The sequence below is a fragment of the Brachyhypopomus gauderio genome, chromosome 5, assembly GCF_052324685.1.
Source record: "Brachyhypopomus gauderio isolate BG-103 chromosome 5, BGAUD_0.2, whole genome shotgun sequence".
NCBI classification, from domain to species: Eukaryota; Metazoa; Chordata; class Actinopteri; order Gymnotiformes; family Hypopomidae; genus Brachyhypopomus; species Brachyhypopomus gauderio.
Genome location: NC_135215.1, coordinates 21994361 through 22021497, shown reverse-complemented (window position 1 = coordinate 22021497; position 27137 = coordinate 21994361). Strand labels below are relative to the sequence as shown.

At 41.2% G+C, this 27137-nt stretch overlaps 1 protein-coding gene across 3 annotated transcripts in view; it reads left to right on the top strand.

The window, feature by feature from the left end:
• LOC143514834 (tubby-related protein 4-like) overlaps positions 1-27137 on the top strand; it is a 51453-nt gene that overhangs the window by 9415 nt on the left and 14901 nt on the right. For 2 of the 3 annotated variants that reach the window (XM_077006496.1, XM_077006497.1), the window contains exons 3-4: positions 21191-21371; positions 25292-25399. In XM_077006496.1, the coding sequence (XP_076862611.1) occupies positions 21191-21371; positions 25292-25399 (289 nt within the window). Of the gene's footprint in view, positions 1-10125; positions 10255-13859; positions 14022-21190; positions 21372-25291; positions 25400-27137 lie in introns of all 3 variants that reach the window. The other variant, XM_077006495.1, reaches the window with a different exon arrangement.

The following is a 27137-nucleotide window of genomic DNA, read 5'->3' as shown; positions in this document are numbered from 1 at the left end:
ATGGAAATGTCACGATGTTGTCGTAGTTTGATACCAAGATTGTGATGATCAGATGAAAAACCAAGGAGTAGTAGGCAAAAGTAGGTTTAGCATATTATGCAAATTAGCAAAAAAATCTAAGTGGGCAGTATTACAGACACAGAAGACCAAGATTCCAAATAGCATACAAGCAAGAGGTACTTACAATAAAAGACCACACAAGAGACTAAACACAAGACTTAAATACACTGACCAAACAAGGAAGCCAAAAAGAGAGATACCCGTCGCTGCAGAAGCAAAATCCCAGAGTGGTGTTTTCATTGGTCTGAAGTAATTGCACTACGTTGTATCAGATCAGCCATTCAAATCACTGTTGCCGTCCTAAATTGCTATTCTTATTTACTCACTTGCCGTTCATATGTGAACAATCACGGATGTGAAAGTTCATAATAAACCAATTTCCATCTTGCTAATGCTAGTAACTAGTTTTTTCCTATGGTGATTATACTAAATCTGACTGTTTCTGTTTGCACGAACACTGTTAAGTCTAATCTAGGTGTCTTAAGTAAGTGACGGTAAAAACTGATGTTAGAAGACGAGCGGTTAGCTAAACAGAATACAGATGTATTAAATGCTTATGTATGTTGTGTTCTTCATATTGGACATAAACTGTTAAATTAATTAGTGTTTGCTGTAGTTACTTATAATTTGTAATGGTTGTGCTATTCGATACCGCATGGACACTTCAAGGGGGATTGCTATTCAGTAGTGCGTGCATGTAATGGCCATGATCCTCATTAACCAGTTCACTGAAAAACTTCACAACAACTAATATAATGCTATTTATATTTTTCCATCCATCTATAGATGCATATCACAGTTTTAAAAAAAGGACAGATGTTTTCAGTTGTGCAGTGCACTACATGTTGCAGTAAATACCACTGTCCATTCTGCATACCTGAAGTGTACTGTCCTAACGAAAAAAGTAATTTTTATTAAAGGTAAAAAAAAATTTAATAGTACATACTTGAGAAATGTACTGTACGTTATTATGTTGGCAATCACAGATAATTATTCCTGTCCACTTTGGACCGACCAAAAGAAATTATGGACGGTGGGAGGAGTTGGATCTAGATCCAGCTCCACCCCCTGGACTTTTGATTCTGCAGTGACGGGTACTTGCAAAAAGACACACCACAAAGCAACAACGAGGGGCGGAGAAGGTGGCAGGGGAGTGAATACAGACAACTAGGAATTTCAAAATAAAAGACAAACACACAGAGAACAAAACAGAAAACATGATTGACAGGAGGGAGGCGGGACCATGTGACATACATATTAAGTGCACATTTTGTCAAATATTTCAATAGCTTTTAAAATGTCCATCATAAGAGCATAAAACAAGCTATAGTACATTAAGGTCATCCTAATCAACAACCTTGTTTTGTGGACTTATGATGGACCTATCATTATGATGCTATTGAAAAATTTGACAAAAACTGACCACCACAAATTGGAGCAAGGCATACATACCCATTATTTTAGTTGTATGTTGTTATTTAGGATGCATGTAATGTAATGTAATTCAACTTCTTTGGTGGTCTGAGATGGACCGTTTAAAAGCTATTGAAATTATTGCAAAAAACTGAGTGGGCAGTGCTCTGGGGCCTTTACGAACGACACTTGCATCCGTTTTAAGGTCATTTGTAGACAGTGCCTTAGGGCGTACTCACACTAGGCTCTGTGATCCGGGCACGGTTGCCTGCCGAAGCACGGTTCGTTTGGCTAGTGTGAGCGCTCCAACCGTGCCCGGGCCCGGATCAGTTAACCGTGCTCGGGCCCGCTTGAAGAGGTGGGCCAGGGCACGATTCATGTGGACTCGGGCACGGTTCGCTTCTAGTGTGAGCGCTATCCGTGCCCGGGCCGGGCCCGCTTGGTGCCTCGTCTGATTGGTTCATTTCGCTGGAACTCAAACATGACGTCAGTGATGCGATGCTCACGTTAAACAGTCATAGCGGCAAAGCGATTAGCAGACAATCGTTGTGTTAAATTATCGATAAATCTGTGCTTGCACCGTGTTTCTGCACTCCCAAAACGACTCCAAAAATACAATAAAAAGAGAATCGTGAACTCCATAGTGTTGTGCGAGCGCGCTTTTTTTCCAAATAAAGTCAAGTTGTGGTGACGTAAGCGTGCTCGGGCCGGGTTGATGAAGCCAGTGTGAGTGCAGGCCGGAGGGGGAGTGGGGAGGGGGGATAACCGGGCCCCAGCACGGAACCAGCAAACCGTGCCTAGTGTGAGTACGCCCTTAGACGTTGCAGTGGTGACGAGTATATTTTAAATAACATGTTTTTAAAAATACATCTATTCCTGACGTAAACAAAGTTGTAGATGATGTCTTGGTTTCCAGAAATAAGAATTTGCATATTTTGGCACTTTTAACTTGGTTATTGAAGAAAGAATTCTGAATATGTGAACGTGAAACTAACTTTATCGAGTTTCCTAGTACGCATATGAGTGACTTTTTATCCCATTAAAATTGATTGACTTAAAACTATGTACAGTTATAAAGGAGAGTTTCCTCTTATGGTCCCACAGAGATGTGGAAAAAATCCAGTATTTTTTGCTTCGCTATTTTCAACTTGCTAACGCTTAGCACTAAAGTTTCTGCCTGTCTCCGCTGCTTTGCTAGTCACGCTGGTGATCGGATTCCCGCATTTGTTGATGGGCAGACGTCCATGTGAGTGGGAGCTACAGCATATTGTTTAACTTTTAAAATACAAACTCAAAAGAAAATGGTGGATATTTTTCCAATGACACAAAATCCTTACTCATAAAAAAATTATGCTGTTGTATCACCTGTTGCCACTGGTGAGTGAAATAATTATATTACTCACAAATTAATATTTATGGCCTATTATTTTTTTATTTTAATTTTTTTTAAGTTCCCACCCAGAACGTGTCTGGACCCACTTTTGAGTCGTGACCCAGCAGTTGAGAATCACTGTTTAGTTTATTATCATGGACATTTTTCAGCCAGCTGCAGACTGAAGCTGCTGGGTTCAAGGTAAACTGTGGAATCCGGATCACTGGTGCGTTTATGGCGTTATGGCGCGTTTATTGTCCAGTTCAAGCTGCGGACTGGAAAATGGATCGGTAAGTGGATCGGCTGCATTCGCCCAATATCCGATACGTTAAATTACGTCAATATCAGTACCGATATTGAATCGGATCGGTCCCATCGTTATTGAGGTGTTTCTATTTTAGAGGACGTTTTACTTTCATTCAACTACATTTCACAGGCATTCAATATTGCATTTTCAAACCGAAGGACACCAATTAGAACCTGCATTTTGACAAGTTTAATTTAACATATTTAAATGCTCGTAGAACACAAGACACAACACAAGTGTGTTGAAATAAAGATTTGAAAAACTGGCAATCATTCAGCACATCTGTGGCTCTAAATACTTTTTATAAACACACCTAGAGGTAAGCATATTTTAAAACTATGGCCAATTTATATCCCAATTCTTAAAAAGCTAACAGAATCAAGACACAAGTTATTGTTTCTGATTTTAAACATTTGGTTTTTTTTCTATTGGAATTTGAGAACATTTCTGAAAACTCTTTCCTCCTTTCATTTGTAAAAACATCTAAAATACCCCAATACGATTTTATCTTCATTAAATACAGATTTTGCTTTTTATCTTTTTTGAGAAAGCATGGTGGCTATATACAGAAACATTAACCAATTGTAGCTATATACAGAAACATTTAGCCATTTAGCCAATTACCAGCTGAAGATGGTTGTCAAGATTGTAACGTGGAGAGAAAGACTTATGAATATGTTCAAAAATGTAATATGATAATCTGTTAGTTAATAGTTTGTGCACAAACTAAATCTGAATATTAAAATATAGATATTGGGTTCTTGTGTCATTAGTATTTTTAATATCAAATATATCTGTATTGATGTGGTTTTCATTCCTTATAAGTGGTTGTAAAGGTTATTGATTTTTCCATAATATTCATATGCGAGATTCTATAACCAGTGCCAGTTCCTGGGGCAGGGCGAGGGGTGTGCAGTGCCCTTGTCACAGAACGTAACATGGTCAGTTGGAGATTTGACTGACTCAGAGTTTGAGGACACATTAGAGCAGAGACCGACAGATGAACATCCCCACAGTAAGGCTGAGTGTGAGGCACAGAGAAAAGAGCCATCAGGTTTGTGGTGTTGAAGAGCTCTCTGTTAATCTATTTGTTGGGTATCTGTAGGCTTGTGGTTGCTTGAAAGAAAAAACTAGGAGGTGGAGTTATGGTGGACTGATACAATATCCACCCTGGCCTGAATGCTTAAAAAACTCTGCGTATTGTTTTGCATGAAGACACTTCAGTCCTCCCAAAAACTCAGACTATATTTGACTCAGCAGCTGGATTGCACAATTGGAAGAAGGCAACGTACAAAGAGGGGGCATGTACAAATCATGCATGGTCTGAGCGGCATAAACAAGCAAGAAGACTGCTTGCAAGAATAATAATATTGTTAATTGATTAATTATCATCGATAGTCGAACATATCACGAAAGCTCTAAAGTAAAAGAAGTGAATAGTGATAATTGATTGATCTTTTTTTAAAAATAGAAAACTATAAATAAAATGTTGATTGATTTTCAATATTTACCTTTGCTTCTAAAATACTGGCACCATAAGGTAAGTAAAGTAATTGACCCCTCTAACAGAACTACTGGTCCCAATCTAACCCCCACCCACCCTCCATTTCAAATAGGGGTGTGTTTAAAAAATCGATCTTTCGATTTAAATCAATCTTCATTTGAATGATTCGATATCGATTTATGAAACCTGAGATCGATCTTTAGAATTAGCCAATTTTCCCCGCATATGCGTACCGTTTTAACATCTCGCGTTTTATCTCGCGAGATCATCCTTTTTTTCTCGAGCACCGCCACTTGCTTGGGGTGATCAGTTAAGCATGGCTGCAGCAAGAGTTAAAAAAATTTACCTCTGATCTACATCTATGATTCAATGAGTTACTAGTTCGCTCTGGCACCAACCACTGGCGAGCGATCGATCGCGATTTAATAATTAATTTGTGTCCATTTTACACCGCCACCCCCTCCAGGTTCAAATCTCACCCCAAGCGATCTTGAAAAGTTGGCAACCCTGCAGATGTATGGTTACATTTTGGATTCAGAAACCATGATGGTAGGGAAGAGTTGGATAAAAGCACAGCCGTGTGTTATCTGTGCAACATGGAGGTGAAATATTGTGGGAATACAACAAATCTGAGAAATCATTTAATGCAACACCATCCTGATATTCAAAAAAACGCCAGAACCCAAACAAACTCCACTAGAGAAGGCATTAAACTATCTACAAGTTCTCCCCATGCCAAAAAAAAATTCAAGTGCTTGAATTCCACCTTTTAAAGGTGTATGAACCCTGCAAACATGACTTTGTTCATTGCGCTGAAGCACGGCGCGCGCAAAGTTACAAAATTCGAGAGGTGCACAACCTCGTGAAGCGACAGTGCACGAGCGGAGCCACCGCGATTACGTCGTTTTCGGCGCGCGGACCCTCACGCCGGTTGCGATGCGTCAAGTATAAAGCTGTGAAGTTTTCTCAACCGTTAGCAATATTGTTACTGCATAACAGAGCTGTCTCACTCCTCAACCTGTTGATCAGCTCCTTTTCTTGCAGAAAAATTTGACAATCTCCAAGATGTCAGAAAGCAGTCATGAATAAATCTCTAGAAACTCTGCTAGCTTGTAATCTTATCCCAACCATGTAGTTTGTAAGGATGTACGAATCATTGGGTTGATCCAGGCCAACGTGCCACTACATTAGTAAGGCACATTTTTGCATCACAGATTATTTGCACGTTTATGGAATTAAAGTGCTTTCTATTCACATAAGCAAATTCCTCCTCAGATGGGGCCTTCATAGAAGTCGATCGCTCTGATTACATTAGGGAAACCGGATATCGCTGCAAATTGCGCTTTAATGTTTGCCTGGTCAACCGCTTCATATGGGAACTTTATATACCTAGCTGACATGCAGATGATCCCATCCAAAACAGCTGGCATGGCCCGGCTCAGAGATGACTGAGATATCCCCGACCGGGCTGCCAGTTCTCGTTGAAACGAGCCAGTCGCCAGGAGGCTGAGCGTTGTCGCTGGTAATGCGCAACTCCTCGCGTTTTTCTCTCCAAAACTGGACCCAACTCAACACGAGGACAGTTCTTAGAAATCTGAAACGGCTTATAAGCCACTCATCATCATGGGCCAAAAAATCATAATGGTCACGGAAAACGCGCTCTCGGCAAATTCTGCCATTAACATTATCTTCCAGTAATGCCAACGCTGCCATCTCCCAATAACTCCAGCGCAACATTTAATGCATGTTTATATAATCTAGGCTAAGTGGAAACACGTTGAATGATTATTTCAGTAAGGCAGTGAAATTGTCTGATTAATTTACTTTATTTTACCCAATAAGGGCTTACTACAATGTGTGCATGAAGGATATCTTAATAGTTGTAATTTCAATGCATCACCTCTAAGTGTCGCTAATTCACGAAAACACATTAGAAACATGCGTACGCCAGAGGTGAAGGTGTCATGGGTGTCCTGGGTTAAAGTTCTCCGTCACTACGACGGATTTCCGTCATTTGATTTTTTTGGGGGGGAAAATTCCGTCAAATCATAATAATAAACCACACGCGCGTGTGCTATCTGTTTTGTGGCCAAAATATGATTCTCTCACTGGCGCTCATCAGTACTGGATGGATGACGGCGGTGTCATTTGATTGACTTGCGGGTCTGCCTTCAGATTTTCGGACATTACATAGAAAACTTACCTCCCTCCTTATACTTTCTCGAGTGACCGTGTCTCCGAAATATGTGGTAGTAGAAAGAAACACCCCTCAAAAACGGGAATGAACATTTACCTGACAAATTTTAATGTTGCATTGTGTTCCAGGTTTGAAAAGTGCTGGAATTTAGGCTAAAATACTTGAAAATGCTTGCAATTGTAACTACTTCGTTTCACAACAAATAGCTATCTGACTGAACAGTTCTCTTGTATTACGTTAACAATTCCAGGACGAAACATGAGAGAATGTGAAGACGTTAAGATTGGGTGTTTTGAAAATAAACCACCATTAAATAATGTGATAAAAAAGCGAATTATTTCGAATCATTTCGAGTATATGTATAAATATTTAAGTTTATTAAGTTTAACGTGCTGGGAAATATTGAAATGGACCTTGAAAGTGACATACAAGTGCTTGAATTGCACCTTGTAAAGGTGTATGAACTCCGCAAACATGACTACACCGCCGTCATCCATCCAGCACTGATGAGCGCCAGTGAGAGAGTCATATAATCGAGGGTCCGCACGCCGAAAATGACGTAATCACGGTGGCTCCACCCGTGCGCGAGAGCCTCGCGCGCTGGCAATTCACGAGGTCGTGCACCTCTCGAATTTTGTAACTTCGCGTGCCGCGCTTCAGCGCAATGATCTAATTAAATATTCATTTGTTCATTCATTTTGAATATTATAATGTCATGTCCATACTATAAAGTGACTACATTTCAATTTTTATTTGAATTTGTAGTGAAATATAGAAGTTATGGTTATTTATACTGAAGAATCTCTCCACCGATCACAGACTTTTTTTCATTTAGCTTTAATACAGTCGGAGAAAATAGGTGCATTTCTTCCATTTAAAATGTCAACCTATTTATTTCTAAACCAATGGACGGTGTTGTTCTGTTTGTATTTAAAAGCTCTATCCAGTGGTGTGATTTAATTTGCCATTTTTGGATATTTAATTTTTTTTGTAACATACCTACTTAAAGCAGGTAATCTTACAGCTTATGTTTTTGCGATAGTGAATCTGATTGAATCTATGAATCTAACAAGAGATTCATACCTTTTAAAACTTACCAGGATTCACTAAATTTGACTTGATCTTTAAATAAGTTTCTGGAAGAGCACCCCCAGATAACTCCATTATATAAACATTTATGTACATTTATTGCTCAGGTGTTGCATTTTGTTCCTTCATAGACTCTCTTCTCTCCTTACACAGGCTGTTTAGATAAATATGCTTTATAAATGTGTTTATTGTGTAGAATTAGGCAAAAGAGGCCTTGTCCCAACTACACCATATTGTCAGTAATTGCTGGCATTGTCTTTTGCCAGGAAAAATTTTCAGTCAAATAAAAATTTCTTGCTTTAACCCATGGTGTACGCACTTTCTCACGTTCAAATCACATTTCGTACATCTGACCGTTTGCATGAAACATAGCGTATGCAATGTTTTTGTGCATACGCACCGTTCGTACGTGAGGCCCCAGGTCACTATGTGATGCTGGTGAAGGGAAAAATTTCCTGACTCGCTCCTCCAAAACACCCCAAAGCGGCTCAATAATTTAGATCTGGTAACTCTGCAGGCCATGGTAGATATTCAACTTCACTTTCATGTTCATCAAACCAATCTTTCAGTCTTGCTGTGTGTATTGGTGCATTGTCATCCTGATATACAGCACCGCCTTCAGGATACAGTGTTTGAACCATTGGATGCACATGGTCCCCCAAAAAGGTTCAGTAGTCCTTGGCAGTGACGTGCCCATCTAGCACAAATATTGAGCCAATGGAATGCCATGATATGGCAGCCCAAACCATCACTGATCCACCCCCATGATTCACTCTGGCATGCAACAGTCTGGGTGGTACGCTTCTTTGGGGCATCTCCATACCGTAACTCTCCCGGATATGGGGAAAACAGTAAAGGTGGACTCATCAGAGAACAATACATTTCATATTGTCCACAGCCCAAGATTTGCGCTCCTTACACCATTGAAACCCCCAGTTGGCATTGGCACGAGTGACCAAAGGTTTGGCTATACCTGCCCAGCCGTATATATTGACCCTGTGGAGCTCCTGACGGACAGTTTTGGTGGTAACAGGAGAGTTGAGGTGCACATTTAATTCTGCCGTGATTTGGGCATCCATGGTTTTGTGTTTTTGCATACAATCCGGGTTAGCAGCCAAACATCCCTTTCAGACAGTTTCCTCTTGCATCCAGAGTTAATACTGGTGGACGTGGTTTGTCCTTGGTGGTACGCTGACATTACCCTAGATACCGTGGCTCTTGATGCATCACAAAGACTCACTATATTCATCACAGATGCGCCAGCAAGATGTGCACCAACAATTTGTCCTCTTTTGAACTCTGGTATGTCATCCAAAATATTTTGAGCAAAACTGCTCTTACCCTGCTAATTGAACCTTCACACTTTGCTCTTACTGGTGCAATGTGCAGTTAATGAAGATTGGTAATTTAGCCATGAAACCTCCCACACTAAAATGACAGGTGTTTCAGTTTCATTGTCCAACCCCTGTAAGTTCAGTATTTTTTGTTTTTAATGTTGCCATCTGTTTTAAGCCATGTTTTTTTTTTTGTTTGTTTTGTTTTTAAAGATACATTAACATTAATTAAGTCTCCTGGTTTGGCAAATATGTAAAAGTAAAAATGTGCTGTATTTTGTCAATTGTGATTTTTACACTGCAATCAAAATTTGTCCTCTGCTTTTAACCCATCTGTACACACACACACACACACTAGTGATTACTAGGGGGCTGTGGATCACACGTGCCCAGAGCGGTGGGCAGCCCTAGCCCGGCACCCGGGGAGCAGTTGGGGTTAGGTGTCTTGCTCAAGGGCACCTCAGTCATGGCCTCAGGTCTGGGAATCGAACCCACGACCCTCCGGTCACAAGACCAGTTCCCTACCACCAGGCCATGACTGCCTGAATGGTGGTTTGGATATAACTGCCAGTGGAAATGGCTTCATACAGATATAAAAATTATGCTTCACTTTACAGTGAAACAATATATTAATAACTATGAAGATTTTCCTGGGACAAAAAGTGTATGTTTTCAGGCTGGCAGACTGATCTAATTTCCAGTGAGGACTTCACATACCAAAGAAAAGACTTAAGACCATAAGCCCCTGAATTAAGCAAGAAGAAAAATGAACTGATGTTAATTTGTCAGATTACTAATGGACAGATTTTTAAGATATCATAGTTTGACCTGAGTTGTTCTTTATTGCAGGTGGTTTTGGTGCGATGGAATGAGCCTTTTCAGAAGCTGGCCACCTGTGATGCAGATGGGGGGATTTTTGTATGGATTCAATACGAGGGTCGTTGGTCTATAGAACTAGTAAATGACCGGGGAACACGGGTAAGACTGGTGAAAAGACACTTAAATATTGGCATTACAGAAATACATTAGTATATACACACTAAGATAAATAAAATAATGATAGCCGAGTATACTCCCCGGCCACTTTATTATGTACACCTTGCTAGTACCAGGTTGGACCCCCTTTTGCCTTCAGAACTGCCTTAATCCTTCGTGGCATAGATTCAACAAGGCAGTGGAAACATTCCTTGGAGAGTGTGGTCCATATTGACGTGATAGCATCACGCAGTTGCTGCAGATTTGTCAGCTGCACATCCATGATGTGAATCTCCCGTTCCACCACATCCCAAAGGTGCTCTATTGGATTGAGATCTGGTGACTGTGGAGGCCGAGTACAGTGAACTAAATGTCGTGTTCAAGAAACCAGTCTGAGATTATTCACGCTTTATGACATGGCGCGTTATCCTGCTAATGGGCTCAAAGTGTGTCAGGAAAATATCCCCCAAACATTGCCCCACCACTACCAGCCTGAACCATTGATACAACGCAGGATGGATCCATGCTTTCATGTTGTTGATGCCAAATTCTGACCCTACCATCCAAATGTTGCAGCAGAAATTGAGACTCATCAGACCAGGCAATGTTTTTCCAGTCTTCTATTGTCCTATTTTGGTGAGCCTGTTCGAATTGTAGCCTCCTGTTCTTTGCTGACAGTATGGTCTTATGCTGCTGTAGCCCATCCGCCTTGGTTAGGCGTGTTTTGCATTCAGAGATGCTGTTGTCTCCCCCCTTCCTCTCTCTTTGTCTCTCTATTTTTACCCTGCTACTTATTTGAGTCCCTATCTCTTGCACCGTTCCCTGGCTCATCTCAAGTTTTCCTCCACCTGTTATATTTCCTATCTGTTATACTTTTTCTTTGGGAAGGGTTTTTTGTTTATTGCGGTGTTTGTCTGCTGCCAGTTATTTCCCCTGTTGTCCTTAGTTTAGTTTTCATGTGTTGAGTTTTCTTCGTCTTTTGAGTTACCTTTATTATTTTCTCCAGTCTCTCTACGGTTGAGGTTTTCTGCGTTGTTTTGGTTTTTCTCCTGTGTTCTTCTGATCGAGTATTTCTTTGCGTGTTGTACAGTGGGGAAAATAAGTATTTAGTCAGTCACCAATTGTGTTCTCTTCAATTAAGTTCTCCCACTTAAAAAGATGAGAGAGGCCGGTAATTGACATCATAGGTAGACCTCAACTATGAGAGATAAAATGTGAAAAAAAATTGAGAAAATCATTTTGTCTGACTTTTAAAGAATTTATTTGCAAATAATGGTGGAAAATAAGTATTTGGTCAATAACAAAAGTTCATCTCAATACTTTGTTGTATATCCTCTGTTGGCAATGACAGAGGTCAAACGTTTTCTGTAAATCTTCACAAGGTTGGCACACACTGTTGCTGGTATGTTGGCCCATTCCTCCATGCAGATCTCCTCATGTTTCATCCTCATTGCCCTTGCTGATGGAAGGAGGTTTGCACCCAAAATCTCACAATACATGGCCCCATTCATTCTTTCATGTACACGGACCAGTCGTCCTGGTCCCTTTGCAGAGAAACAGCCCCAAAGCATGATGTTGCCACCCCCATGCTTGACAGTTGGTATGGTGTTCTTTGGATGCAACTCAGCATTCACTGTCCTCCAAACATGACGAGTTGTGTTTTTACCAAATAGTTCTACTTTGGTTTCATCTGACCATATGACATTCTCCCAATACTCTTCTGGAACATCCAAATGCTCTCTAGCAAACTTCAGACATGCCTGGCTTAAGCAGGGGGACACGTCTGGCACTGTGAGATCTGAGTTCCTGGCATTGTAGTGTGTTGCTGATGGTAGCCTTTGTAACGTTGATCCCAGCTTTCTGCAGGTCATTCACTAGATCCCCCCTTGTGGTTCTGGGATTTTTCCTCACCGTTCTTGTGATCATTTTGACCCCACGGGCTGAGATCTTGCGTGGAGCCCCAGATCGAGGGAGATTAGTAGTCATCTTGTAGGTCTTCCATTTTCTGATTATTGCTCCCACAGTAGATTTCTTCACACCAAGCTGCTTGCCTATTGCAGATTCAGTCTTCCCAGCCTACAATTCGGTTTCTGGTGTCCTCTGACAGCTCTTTCGTCTTCACCATAGTGGAGTTTGGAGTGTGACTGTTTGAGGTTGTGGGCAGGTGTCTTTTATACTGTTAACGACTTCAAACAGGTGCCATTAATACAGGTAATGAGTGGGGGAAAGAGGAGCCTCTTAAAAAAAGAAGTTACAGGTCTGTGACAGCCAGAAATCTTGTTTGTAGGTGGCCAAATACTTATTTTCCACCATTATTTGCAAATAAATTCTTTAAAAGTCAGACAAAATGATTTTCTCAATTTTTTTTCACATTTTGTCTCTCATAGTTGAGGTCTACCTATGATGTCAATTACAGGCCTCTCTCATCTTTTTAAGTGGGAGAACTTGCACAATTGGTGACTGACTAAATACTTATTTTCCCCACTGTATATTCCGCATCATTGTGTTGGTGTTATTATTGCTGTGGGTGCTCGCATTACTCTCTCACTGACTAATAGCTCTGCTATTGGTTCTGTCAGTTCGAGCCGGCACTTGGGTCCACATCTCTGTTTTTACATGCGGTGTGTACGTTCCCGTACTCACCGCGTTACAGCTCTACTGCATGCCTTGGTTGTAACGACTGGTTATTGGAGTTACTGTTGCCATTCTATCAGCTAGAACCAGTCTGGCCATTCTCCTCTTACCTGTGGCATCAACAAGGCATTTGCGCCCACAGGACTGGGGCTCACTGGATATATTCTCTTTTTCAGACCATTCTCGGTAATCCCTAGAGATGGTTGTGAAAATTCTAGTACTTCAGCAGTTTCTGATATACGCGGACCAGCCCGTCTGGCACCAACAACCATGCCACGTTCAAAGTCACTTAAATCAACTTTCTTCCCCACTCTGATGCTCGGTTTGAAATGCATCAGATTGTTTTTGCCACGTCTACATGCCTAAATGCATTGAGTTGCTATGATGTGATTGGCTGATTTAACATTTGCGTTAATGAGCAGTTGAACAGGTGTACCTAATAAAGTGGCCTAAGCTTTAAAATTATAGCCAGATTTATACCTGGTTTAAACAGACATTTATGATTGTGCAACTTGCTTGCAGGATTGTTGAAAACTGATTTCACAAATTAAGAATATTAGTTCTACATGTACTCTATTACTCTATGCAAAAGTTTGGTGTACCTTTTTAAATTCAATTGTAAAATGTAAACCTGATGTTTTCATCTCCACTAAAATAAAAAGTTCAGGTGACATTTCTCAGAACAGTTTTTTTTTTATTAAGGAAAAACTGCAAATGTGATGTATTTCGTTATATCTTGTACACAATTTTACCATTAGCTAACTTGTGGGTGTAAATTTAGTGGCATTAATGCTAAGAATGTGTTGATTACAAATTTGAATTGAATGTAAAGCATCACATCCTATTGGCTACAGGTAAAGAATTAGATTGCCCAATAACCTTTGCAGTATACTGTAAAGAAGCACTACAGTGTTTGTTGATTTAAGGAGTTTCACTGTAGTTACTGAATTACACTGAATGACTTATTTATGCAGGTCAGTGACTTCACGTGGTCTCACGATGGCACACAGGCACTGATCTCCTACCGTGATGGCTTTGTGCTGGTGGGCTCTGTCAGTGGTCAGCGCCACTGGTCTTCTGAGATTAATCTGGAGAGTCGGATAACTTGTGGGATATGGACCCCTGATGACCAGCAGGTAGTGTTCCTGAATACCAGTGTACCAGTCTCTCCAATGTGATTGTTGGGCCTCAAGTAGGTTACAGCCTCAGCACGTCCGCTGGCGGAATCGGTGTGTCCTCTGGCGGCATTGGCACATTCACTGACAAACCAGAGCATTTTCTAGGCACTTTATGGAATTGTCTTTGTAGAAACATGTAAGGGGTAAAGAAATTGCAGGTAAATTATGTAAACATCAAATTAAACATCCAAATATATAGTACATGTGCCAGTGATTAGCATGTGGCTCCAGAAAGCTTATCTATAGCAGCATAGATAAAGGGAGGGTCTGGAATTGACCACAGTCATGAGGGTTCAGAGTGAATGCATGATGTGGCTGGATGACATCAACATCTCAGGTTAAAGTTCTCCTTCACCACGATGGATTTCCGTAATTAGAATTTTTTTGGGGGAAAAAATCCGTCAAATCATCATAATAAACCACACGTGTGCTATCTGTTTTGAGGACGAAATATGATCCTCTCACTGGCACTCATCAGTGCTGGCGGTGACGTCATTTCATTGACTTGCAGGTCATCCCACCTTCTGATTTTCAAACATTACATAGAAAAGTTACCTCCCTCCTGCCTTAAGTCCAGTTTGTTTTGGTCAGTTGATGTTTTCAACTTTGGTCATGCCAAAGACATTGCTCCGATTCAATCAACATAAACACCATACAGGCGGTCCCTGGGTTACGAGGTTCCTGAGTTACAATTTTTCGTGGTTACGACACATCTCCTATTTACTGTATAAAGCCTTATTTGGACTTAAGCGGTTCTTTGTTGTAAACGGAACTTGGTGTTTGGTGTGCATGGCGGAAGAAAACACGGTTACATGGCTCGGGACCGAGCAGGACGGCGTCAGGATAGGTGTTAGGATAGGATAACTGCATACAGTACGTTATTTACGTACAGTATGTACGTATGTTCTGACATACACCGAAAATCGGTTTAGATAGGAATGTAGGAACAGATCGACGTCGTAACCAGTGGACTGCCTCTATTCCTATACCTCTATTCGTGTTCCTTTGATATTCTTTCATTGTTATTGAATTGTGTAATATTTACATTTTTTTTGTTATTTAACAGTTTGAAGTCATTTTTGTTGTTTTAGAGAGCTTCATACCTTCTAAAACTCACCAGGATTCACTAAATTTGACTTGATCTTTAAATAATTTTCTACAGGAGGACCGCTAGATAACTTCATTATATAAACATTTATGTACATTTATTGCTCAGGTGTTTCATTTTGTCGCTTCATAGAATCTCTCTTCTCTCCTTACACAGGCTGTTTAGATTAATATACTTTATAAATGTGTTTATTGTGTAGAATTGGGCAAAAGAGGCTGTGTCCCAACTACACCACATTTTCAGTCATTGCTGGCATTGTCTTTTGCCAAGAAAATGTTTCAGTCAAATGAAATTTTCTTGCTTTAACCCAGTGGTTCCAAAACTTTTTCTGCCGTGCCCCCCTTTAGTAGATGAGAATATTTTTGCGCCCCCCCCATTGACTAGGGATGTGTTGAAAACTTACAAAAACAATAGGTTCACAACTTTGGTCAAACATGAAAAAAATAAACTGCAAGAAACCTTTTAAATGGTTCAAGAATTCTAAATATAATTTAAAAATATAGCCGCAAGCGGCGATTGGCGGGTTCACACACCAATAGGCATTTTGGCCTCAATAGGCAAAAGGAAGCCCAAAAGGTCCTTTAGACCTAAAAGTGAAAAGAAGCTGTTTGGGTTTGGCCAGTGTGTGCTCTACAGATAGAGTGTGATGACATCTGCGTGTGTCAGAAAGGGAGACACAAAAATAGCACATCTGGCTAAGGCTGCATCTATGTGAACAGTATAGGAAGGCCTGCACTTGTCTATACATGATTGGGCCTGTATATTACTGACAGAGAGAGATTGAGGGAGCCAGAGACTATGTTTTGTTATTTCACTCCTTGTACACCTAGCACGCCTAACATGACTGCCCGTGTATTCAAAGTATGAATGTAGTCTGCAAAGCCTGGCATTACATGACTGGCATGACTGACATAACTGGCATGACTGTAATGATTTGATGATTTGACTGACATGACTGATATGACTGGACTGAAATGACTGGACTGAAATGATTGGCATGACATGACTTACATGACTGACATCACTGGCATGACTGACGAGCATCTTGCTCATTAGGGATCTGGACCCATGTGCTTGTAAAGCTGCTTAGTGACAATATGTATTATAAAAAGTGCTATATACAGTTGTGATCAAATTTATTCAACCCCCAATGCTGCGAAGGGTTTTATGGAATTCAGTGCACATTTGTAATTGTGTTCATAATGAAATCTTACAAGGACTTGTTAAAGAACTAAATGCAACTAAGATAGCATCAATTTTTTTTGTCATAAAGTATTAAATGGCCTTTTTGTGATTTCTTCATTGACACAATTATTCAACCCCTTTACGACTACCACTCCTAAGAACAGAGGTTCATTCCAGTGTTTTCCAACAGGTATTGAAAACATCTGTGGATGTCAACGAGCAGCAATCAAGCATGATAAGCACCAATTAGGCAGATTTAAAAGGACTGTGATACTCAGCTCCTTCTAGACATCTACTGGTGTGTTTCCAAGCATGGTGAAAGCAAGAGAATGGTCCCAGAAGACAAGAGAAGAGGTTATTGCTCTTCACAAGAATGGCAATGGATATAAAAAGATTGCGAAGTTGTTAAATATTCCAAGAGACACTGTCGGAAGTATCATTCGCAAGTTCAAGTTAAAGGGCACAGTGGAAACGTTACCTGGTCGTGGCAGAAAGAAGATCCTGACCGCGACTGCTGTGCGCTACCTGAAGCGTAATGTGGAGAAAAATCCCCGCGTGACTGCTAAGGAACTGAAAAAAGACCTGTCAGATGTGGGCACTGAAGTTTCAGCTCAGACAATAAGGCGCGCACTGCATAACGAAGACCTCCATGCCAGAACGCCCAGACGCACCCCCTTGCTGACTCCAAAGAACAAGAAAAGTCGACTGCAGTATGCCAAAAGTCATGTGGACAAGCCACAAAGGTTTTGGAACAGTGTACTGTGGTCAGATGAAACTAAATTAGAACTGTTTGGGACAATGGACCAGCGCTATGTTTGGAGAAGGAAGAACCAGGCTTATGAACAAAAGAACACCTTGCCTACTGTGAAGCATGGCGGGGGGTCAATTATGCTTTGGGGCTGTTTTGCTTCTAATGGTACAGGAAAGCTTCAACGTGTGCAGGGTACCATGAATTCCCTTCAGTACCAGGAGATCTTGGAGGAAAATGTGATGGAGTCAGTCACAAACCTGCGGCTTGGGAGACGTTGGACCTTCCAACAGGACAATGATCCGAAGCACACATCCAAGTCCACTAGAGCATGGTTGAACATGAAAGGCTGGAACATTCTAGAGTGGCCATCGCAATCACCAGACTTAAATCCAATTGAGAACCTCTGGTGGGACCTAAAGAAGGCAGTTGCAGTGCGCAAGCCTAAGAATGTGACTGAACTGGAGGCTTTTGCCCATGAAGAATGGGCTAAGATACCATAGGTCGCTGCAAGACACTTGTGTCAAGCTATGCTTCACGCTTGAAAGCTGTCATAACTGGAAAAGGATGTTGTACTAAGTACTAAAAAATAATGTCACTAGGGGGTTGAATAAAACTGATAATGATGTGAGCGCAGTAAAGACATTTGTGGTTATTCCATCATAAATATTATGTTATGTTTGTCTAATTTATAAGTGCCTCTTTGATATAATTGTAAATAAGATGACTGAAATGATCAAAATCAATGTCAAACTGGCCAAAACACTTTATTTCAGTGGGGGTTGAATAAATTTGATCACAACTGTATATGATCCTAGGGTCCTGTCGGGGGCAATGCCATTGCTAGGGTCTCCCAAGGCAAATTGGTCCTATGTGATGGGCCAGACAAAGAGTGATCCAAAAAACCCTATGAAATTCTTAAATAACAGGACCCAGATACCCTTGCCCAGATCAGGGTGATCAGGGCGTCACCCTGGAGCCAGCCCTGGGGTAGGAGCTCCTTGGCGAGCGCCTGGTGGTCGGGTTTCTTCCCATGGAGCCCGTCCTGGCACATCCCAAAGGAGATACATGGGTTCACTCTCCCATGGGCATGTACAGGAAGGCCAAGCGAATTGTGGCTTTGGCCGTCATGGAGGCAAAAACTCTGGTGTGAGAAGAGTTTGGTAAGACCTGGAAAGTGACTTTCGATTGGCTCCGAGAAGATTCTGGCAGAAGATTTAGGCAACTCAGGAGGAATGTCATTAGGCAGTGGAAGGAATACTTCGAGGATTTCTCAATCCAAACATCATGTCTTTCATAGAGGAAGCAGAGCTGGGGGACTTGGACGGGGGTTAGCCCATCACTCGGGTTGAAATGACCAGAGTAGTTGTGAAGCTCCTTGGCGGCAAGGCACGGGGGGTGGATGAGATCTGCCCTAAGTTCCTTATGGCTTCGGGGCTGTCCTGGCTGACATGTCTTTGCAACATCGTGTGTACATTGGGGGCAGTGCCTCTGAACCGGCAAACCGGGCTTGTGATTCCCCTTTTTAAGAAAGGGGACTGGAGGGTGTGCACTATCGGGGGGATCACACTCCTCAGCCTCCCCGGTAAAGTCTATGTAGGGGTACTGGAGAAGAGAGTCTGGTCGAATCTCAGTTACAGGAGAAACAATGTGGGTTTCGTCCTGGTTGTGGAACACTGGACCAGCTTTTCACGCTTTAACCAGTCCATATGTGTTTTGTGGATTTGGAGAAGGCATTCGACCATGTCCTTCGTGTATTCCTCTGGGGGGTGCTCTGGGAGTATAGGGTACAGGGTCCACTGCTACGGGCTAGTCCCTGTAAAAATGGAGCATGAGCTTGGTTCGCATGGCCCTCAGTAAGTCAGACTGGAAACATTGCCATCTTGGGTTCTTGTTAATGAGTGAGGGAAGGACGGAACGAGAGATTGGCAGGCGGATCGGTGCTGCGTCTGCAGTATTGCGGACGCTGTACCGGACCGTTGTGGTGAAGAGAGAGCTGAGCCAAAAGGCAAAGCTCTCGATTTACTGGTCAATCTATGTTCCGACTCTTACCTATGGTCACGAGCTCTGTGTAGTGACCGAAAGAATGAGATCGCGAATACAAGCAGCTGAAATGAGTTTTCTCCGCAGGGTGTCCGGGCTCTCCCTTAGAGATAAGGTACGGACCATGGTCATCCGGGAGAGGCTTGGAGTAGAGTTGCTGCTCCTCCATGTAGAGAAGAGCCAGTTGAGGTGGTTTGGGCATTTGGTCCGGATGCCACCTGGACATCCTGGGCCAGGCATGTCCAACTGGGTGGAAACCCCGGGGAAGACCCATGACACGCTGGAGAGATTACTTCTCTCGGTTGTCTTGGGAACACCTCTGTATCCTCCCAGAGGAACTAGAAGAAGTGGCTGGGGAGAGGGAAACCTGGGCCTCTTTACTTAGGCTACTGCCCCCGGGACCCGAACTCAGATGAAGATGGATGGTTGGATGTAGGCCTGTGTTGAAAAAATCGATTTTCCGATTCAGAATCGATTCACATAAGATGATCTGATAATCGATTCGTACGTCCAAAGATCGATTTTTTAGTGAACTTTTACACCCGCCTCGTCACTGAATTCACGCAGGCGTGCTCGGTCTAACTAACTGTAAAACAACATGGCGTCGGACAGTGACGGTAACGACGATAGTCAAATCGGCAATCTAAAAGCAGAAGGACAGTTTATCCAGTGTCAGTGACTATTTACAGTTAGTCCATGTCACTGACAGTTTACCCAGTGTTTTTACAGTAAAAAAAAAGTTTAAAATGTTCTTGTAACGTTGGGCGCAAGGCGATGGACGAGACATAATCCTTTGCACTTTCCAAATCGTTACGTTTATTACATTTACCAAAGCGCAGACAGCGCACATAAAACACATTTACATAGAACATGTGTGACTCAAACAACGACGAGTACAGGACGCTGCGCGAACACTCATTAAATAGACAAACCACATAAACCCCACGTGATGACGAGACGAGTCACAGGTGAGGATTATCACAAGACGCACCCGCACCCACGGAGATCTACAGACGCAGACGAGTAGACGAAGACAACGTTAACACACGCCCAACAGGGAGGGGTCGGGGACCGTAACGTGACAGTTCTGTTATTATATTCACACTTTAAAGAAAAATACACGTTTACATTTTATAATTTCAGTTTATTAAGTGTGAGCACTTTTAAAATAAAAATGCATTTGGTAGCAACAGCTTTTGGGTGAATTCCTAATTATTTCAATCATAATAATAATGCACTGGTTAGTGTCCCAGTAGGAGTCCACTGTTGCAGATATAGACACCTCAAAGATGTCCTCTGTTTATTGTCCAGCCGTCAGTAACTACCAACTACCAGTAACTATTTGCTGATTAATATCGATATAATACTAGTTTTAACATGTTGCTTCTGTACATAGTCAGGAAACAGCTCAAATACATTTTTAATAACACTAAACCCCGAATTGGATCGAATCGGATCGAATCGATTAAATCGGATTAAATCGAAATAAATCGATTCTTAATCTTCAGAATCGGAATCGGATCGATTCTTGGAATTTGAATCGATACCCAGCCCTAGTTGGATGGATGGATTTGCTCTTTTTGTATAAACAAAAAAAAAATGCAACAACCTATGTAGTGTAAATGAGTCAATAGCCACATTGCAATCTTAAGAAACATAAGCTCAGCTCAGGTATCATCATTCGTCAGCTCATCTACCATAAATCTGCAGTCCATCAGCTCAATGGTCAACACTGTATTTCTCTGTATAACCTTGCTCCACTGTGTTGTCATCCTTGTGTCTGGTTGTGTCCTTGTGTCTGTTTTTTTTATTTGTTTTTTTAATATTTTTTCAAAATTACCAGCGTTATTAGAAGCAAAGTCTCACAGTATTTTAGCACATAATTTTTTCTCAGGAATGTGACTTTCAGTTTTAATCAAGAAATCCTACATAGTGCAGCTTGACAAACTTCCCAGGCGAATTCCCAGGTTAGTTAAGTATGCTAATAAATACCAACACTCTTACTTTATTTCTTTTGCATATCATTTTCTGTGGATTTTCCAGGTGTTGTTTGGCACAGACGATGGACAAGTCATAGTAATGGACTGTCACGGTCGGATGATTGCACATCTACTACTGCATGAGACAAAGGGGATTGTAAGCATGGCGTGGAGCTATCCCAGCTTCATAATGGAGGACAGCAGTGAGAGTGACACAGACTCAGATGACTGTACATCTTTGCAAGGTATATATCCAGATTTTTTACCTCATTTTTGTCAAATTTCTGTTTATTTTCTGGCTGACTTGCTGGCAAAAATAATGTAAACAGGGTTCTCATGGGTATATTAAACAGTAGGTAAATGCTGCCAGGTGCAGTCCTTGAATTTGCGGTAATTGGTCCTGGAAAGTCATTTAAAGGTCCTTGAATTTTATGTTAACCAAGATGTGGGAACCCTGTCTACATTTTTTTATTTTCTTAGCTGCTCTGCTAAGACACTGGGCCATAGGACTGCACCGGCTATTCTTCTACAGTGATAATCCTGCACCATCAACTGTGTTTGGTGGAAGAGTACCACCGATTCCAAATGATCTTAGCATCCTTGTGAAATGAAGACAACCCTGTCCCAGATTGTCAGTTCTTTCTAGCTTGCATCCTGGGGAACTCTTCTGATATTTACAGGACAGCACCATCTACCACCCCCAGGATGATTACACAGTGATTTCACATCCTTGATTTGTTAGGTTTTGTAGAAGACAGCTGCACTGTTTATCAGACTACTGTGCTCCTTTGTCCTGCTCTTTAATGTTCCAGTTTAATGTAATCTGTGTATGCTAATCACTAGGGGCAGTCATGGCCTGGTGGTAGGGAACTGGTCTTGTGACCAGAGGGTCGTAGGTTCGATTTCCAGACCTGAGGCCATGACTGAGGTGCCCTTGAGCAAGGCACCTAATCCCAACTGCTCCCCGAGCACCGGGCTAGGGCTGCCCACCGTTCTGGGCACGTGTGATCCACAGCCCCCTAGTAATCACGTGTGTGTGTGTGTGTGTGTGTGTGTGTGTGTGTGTGTTCTAACTGCAGAGATGGGATAAAAGCGGAGGACAAATTTTGATTGCGGTGTAAAAATCACAATTGACAAAATACGGCACATTTACTAAAGTTGTTACTGATTTTAAAGTTGAACCTATTTTTGACCTGTATGTGTGAAAACAATCTGTGCAGCCAACATATACATTCATGTTTTGATGTAGGGCTGCACGATTAATCGTATTTTTATCGTTATCGCGATGTGAAGTTTCACGATAAACACATCGAAAGAGCCATGATAACTCCTTGAATAACAGCAAACTCAAATTGCGTTATCCTCGTCCAGCAATAGAGGGAGCTATTCGCGCTGCAGACTATGATCACGTGACGTAAGTAGGCAAGAGGCAGAGTGAGGCAGAGTTGCCAGGTTCGCGGTTTTCACGCCAAATTGGGCTTGTTTGAAAATCCAGCCGCGGGTAAAAATTCTGGGGCCGCAGGGTGCGGTTTTTTGGGCTACTTTTGAGTTGGGCTACTGCGGAAGTTACAAGTCAACACTAAGAATCGATCGCGATATAATACTTAATTTGTCTCCATTTCACACTCGCAACCCCCACCCCGCCGACAACTTACACTCGCAGATTTTGTGCGGAAAACTTTTGTAGGACCTGGCAACCCTGGAGTGAGGTGAACACGCTCATCAGACACGCGATTTGGTTTAAGCCTGGTTTACACTTGATGCGGCGCGAGGGTCCGGGAGGCGAAAATAACGTAATCGCGGTGGCTTCGCCCGTGTGCAATTGCCTCGCGCGCTGTCGATTCACGAGGTCGTGCACCTCTCGAATTTTGTAAGTTCTCGCGCGCCGCGTCTCGGCGCAATGAGAACAGTCATGTTTGCAGGGTTCATACACCTATACAAGGTGGAATTCAAGCACTTGTACGTCACTTTCAAGGTCCATTTCAATAATTCCCAGCACGTTATTGAATTAAATATTTATACATATACTCTAAATGATTCGAAATAATTCGCTTTTTTATCACATTATTTAATGTTATTATTTATTTAAAGTTCTCGCGCGCCGCGTCTCGGCGCAATGAGAACAGTCATGTTTGCAGGGTTCATACACCTATACAAGGTGGAATTCAAGCACTTGTACGTCACTTTAAAGGTCCATTTCAATAATTCCCAGCACGTTATTGAATTAAATATGTATACATATACTCTAAATGATTCGAAATAATTCGCTTTTTTATCACATTATTTAATGGATATTTATTTTCAAAACGCCCAATCTTAACGTCTTCACGTTCTCTCATGTTTCGTCCTGGAATTACAAGAGGTTCGTATATGTTAACGTAATACAAGAGAATTGTTCAGTCAGACAGATATTTGTTGTGAAACGAAGTAGTTACAATTTCAAGCCTTTTCAAATACTGTAGCCTAAATTCCAGCACTTTTCAAACCTGAAACACAAAGCAACATTAAAATTGGTCAGGTAAAAGTTCATTCCCCTGTATTTGAGGGGTGTTTTTTTTTATACTACTAGGCCTACATATCGTTTCGGACAACACTGCAAAGAATGTGACACGGCAAGATTAAACGCTTCCGCCGTTCGCGGAGGTTAACAAGGTGTGCGGAGTCGCTCACTCGTGAAAGTATAAACCTAGATTGAATCTATTGTTGAATAAACCTGCAAAATATTTGGAATTATTCTGGATTCATTACACAGTAAAAAACAAAACAAATTAACGTGCTGCTGTTCAGAGAGACACTACATTTCTGTATTTTAATCTTAATTTATCGTGGTTCACATCGATATCGGGATATCCAACAATGTTATCGCACATCGCAATTCTAGTCCATATCGTGCACCCCTATTTTGATGTAAACATGAATTAGCTATGGGATGAATGTGATGTAGTACATTGATGTGTTTTTTTCAGTTTTATGGAAATCATTAACATTTTGGTTTCTAATGAACCATTTACACAGATGGAGGTTTTAGTCAGTTGCTCCCACTGATTATCACATCCTTGGTTACCCTTCTGTCGTGTTTTTACCCTTCTGTGTTTACCTTTTCCCCACCTCAGTTCCACCCCTTGTTCTAGTCACCCTGTACTTGTCGGTCATTGTTTGTGTACTCCAGTATCTTTTCCTCTGCTCTGGTCCAGGATTCCCTGGACTCCTGCCTACCCGAATTTATTCCCCCACTTATTCCTGTTTGGTTTTTGGTTTCTTCTCTCCCCTAAATCTGTTTTGTATTCTGTTGTTCTCCTCTGTGCCATTTAGTTACTACTGTTCTGTACCCCTTGTGCTCTTTAGCAAGGTCAGTGTATTACACATTGTTTTCTTGCTCGAGTTAACTCAGTTTTGTGTTATTCTCTCTAGTTTGTTTATCATTAAGTCCCGCCGTATGCGTCAGCATAATTCTCCTCTAAGGATTGGTTATGTGTCCCATTGTTTCCCCTTAGTAGAGAAAGACTCTGATAAGGCAAAAAAAACTTGTCTACCCAACACTCTACATGAGCCTAGAATGTTAGAATAATTAAGCATTTAAATCTCTTTGCTAAGTTTTTCTCTTTTCACACTCCAGCATGGACAGTTTTGTTGCCATACTTTGTTTGAATGTGACATCTATTGCTTATATGGTATATTGTGAATTGTATATGTATATTGTAAATCTGTATAATTATTAAATGTTTAGTTGGTAATAGCGTGGTTACTCTGACAATTACGTGAAATGTAACAACACATCCATTTGTAGATCAGCCAGTTTCAGAGTTATACGTTATTGTTAAAATACTACCACATGTTGTAGCATTTGGAAATTATTAATTTACATTCACTTACACATTTGTGATTATTGTAGTGTTTTAGTCGCTACTGTAGAATGTCTTGTGAATCCTGTACTTTTAAAAGTCTTTAAAAGAACCGTATTATTTTCAACTAGTCAAAGCTGTTTTTAGGTTTTGTGTTAAGCAAATAATAAGCATGCATCTCCTGGCATGCGTCTCCTGGCATGACTAAAATGTATGGTGAACCGATAACTTGATTACTGTTAGTTAGGCATTTTCTTTTCGTTTAAAGACTTTCACAAGTAATATGTTACCTTTTCTCTCTCTCTCTCTCTCTCCTGCCACAGTACGCAGCCTGAAGCTCCTGCTCACTGTGTGTTTCACCTCAGGAGACATCAGTTTGATGTGCAATTATGATGATCTTACTCCTACTATAATTTGCACTGGACTTAAAGGTAAGGATGTGTGTAGCTGGGCATCAAAGATTTTCATTTGTTTATTCTTGTGCATTAGCATATTTATGTATGTCCATTGGTTACTAGGTGGGTATACAAATGATCTAAACAACTACAGCACCCTACATAATTATTGGCACCCCTGGTAAAGAAGTGTTCTTTTGCTTCTAATATTTTTATTTATTTTTTAAATAGGACAACAATGCAAAAAAAGAGAGAAATCTAAGTTTTAATTCAAGTGCTTTTATTTGGTGGGAAAAAAATCACACATTAAGAAATAAATCTTTTGAATGAAATCATGTGTGCTACAATTATTGGCACCACTAATGTTAGTACTTTGTACAACCTTTTTTTGCAAACAAGACAGCACTTAATCTTCTCCTATAACTCGTCACAAGATGGGAGAAGGAAAGATGGATCTATGAATGAATGAATGTTTCAATTTCTATAGCGCCTTTCAAGATACCCAAGGCGCTTTACAATTGTTTACACAGCTACAAATGTGACCATTCCTCTTTGTACAACCTCTCTAAATTTTCCAGAGTCCTGTGTCTTCTCCTATGCACACTCCTCTTCAGCTCACCCCACAGGTTTTCTATTGGGTTGAGAGAAGTCTTTCCCCATGCATACCTCCCAAAACGTTTGTTAGCATGTAGATGGTGCCTGATGGTTGTTTGGGAAACGTAACCCCAAAATGCTACCATTTGATTAAATTATCTTACAGTTAGCTTTGGAGAACTTTTTACTTCTCTTACCATCCTTCTCACTGTGCGTGTTGGCAAGATACACTTGCATCATCTTCCAGGCTTGTTCATCACAGTTCCAGATGTCTTGAACTTTTTGATGATTGCTCCGACTGTAGATAAGGGCATCTACAGTTGAGTGGCTGTTTTCTTGTATTAATTGCCTGATTTATGAAGGTCGATATACATCTGCCTTACTTGAGTTGTCTTTCCCATGTTTTAGTAAGAGAAATAGGCCTCTGTGTAATGCCATACTTATAACCCAGTGAAATAGGAAGTGATGAATTACAAATTAAAACGCTCCTAGATACTTTGAGCCAATTTATGAACTACAGTAGAAATGACAAATGGTTCACACATACATTTATTTTCAATAAATTGTTAGGGGTGCCAATCATTGTGAAACAGGTAATTTTATGGGAAGTAATTACTTATTCAGGATTTTCTTTATTTTTTCAAAATACACTGCTCAAAAAAATAAAGGGAACACTCAAATAACACATCCTAGATCTGAATATATGAAATATTCTCATTGAATACTTTGTTCTGTACAAAGTTGAATGTGCTGACACACAAAATTCATCAATGGAAATCAAATTTGTTAACCAATGGAGGCCTGGATTTGGAGCCACACACAAAATTAAAGTGGAAAAACACACTACAGGCTGATCCAACTTTGATGTAATGTCCTTAAAACAAGTCAAAATGAGGCTTGTGTGTGGCCTCCACGTGCCTGTATGACCTCCCTAGAACGCCTGGGCATGCTCCTGATGAGGTGGCGGATGGTCTCCTGAGGGATCTCCTCCCAGACCTGGACTAAAGCATCCGCCAACTCCTGGACAGTCTGTGGTGCAACGTGACGTTGGTGGATGGAGCGAGACATGATGTCCCAGATGTGCTCAATCGGATTCAGGTCTGGGGAACGGGCGGGCCAGTCCATAGCTTCAATGCATTCATCTTGCAGAAACTGCTGACACACTCCAGCCACATGAGGT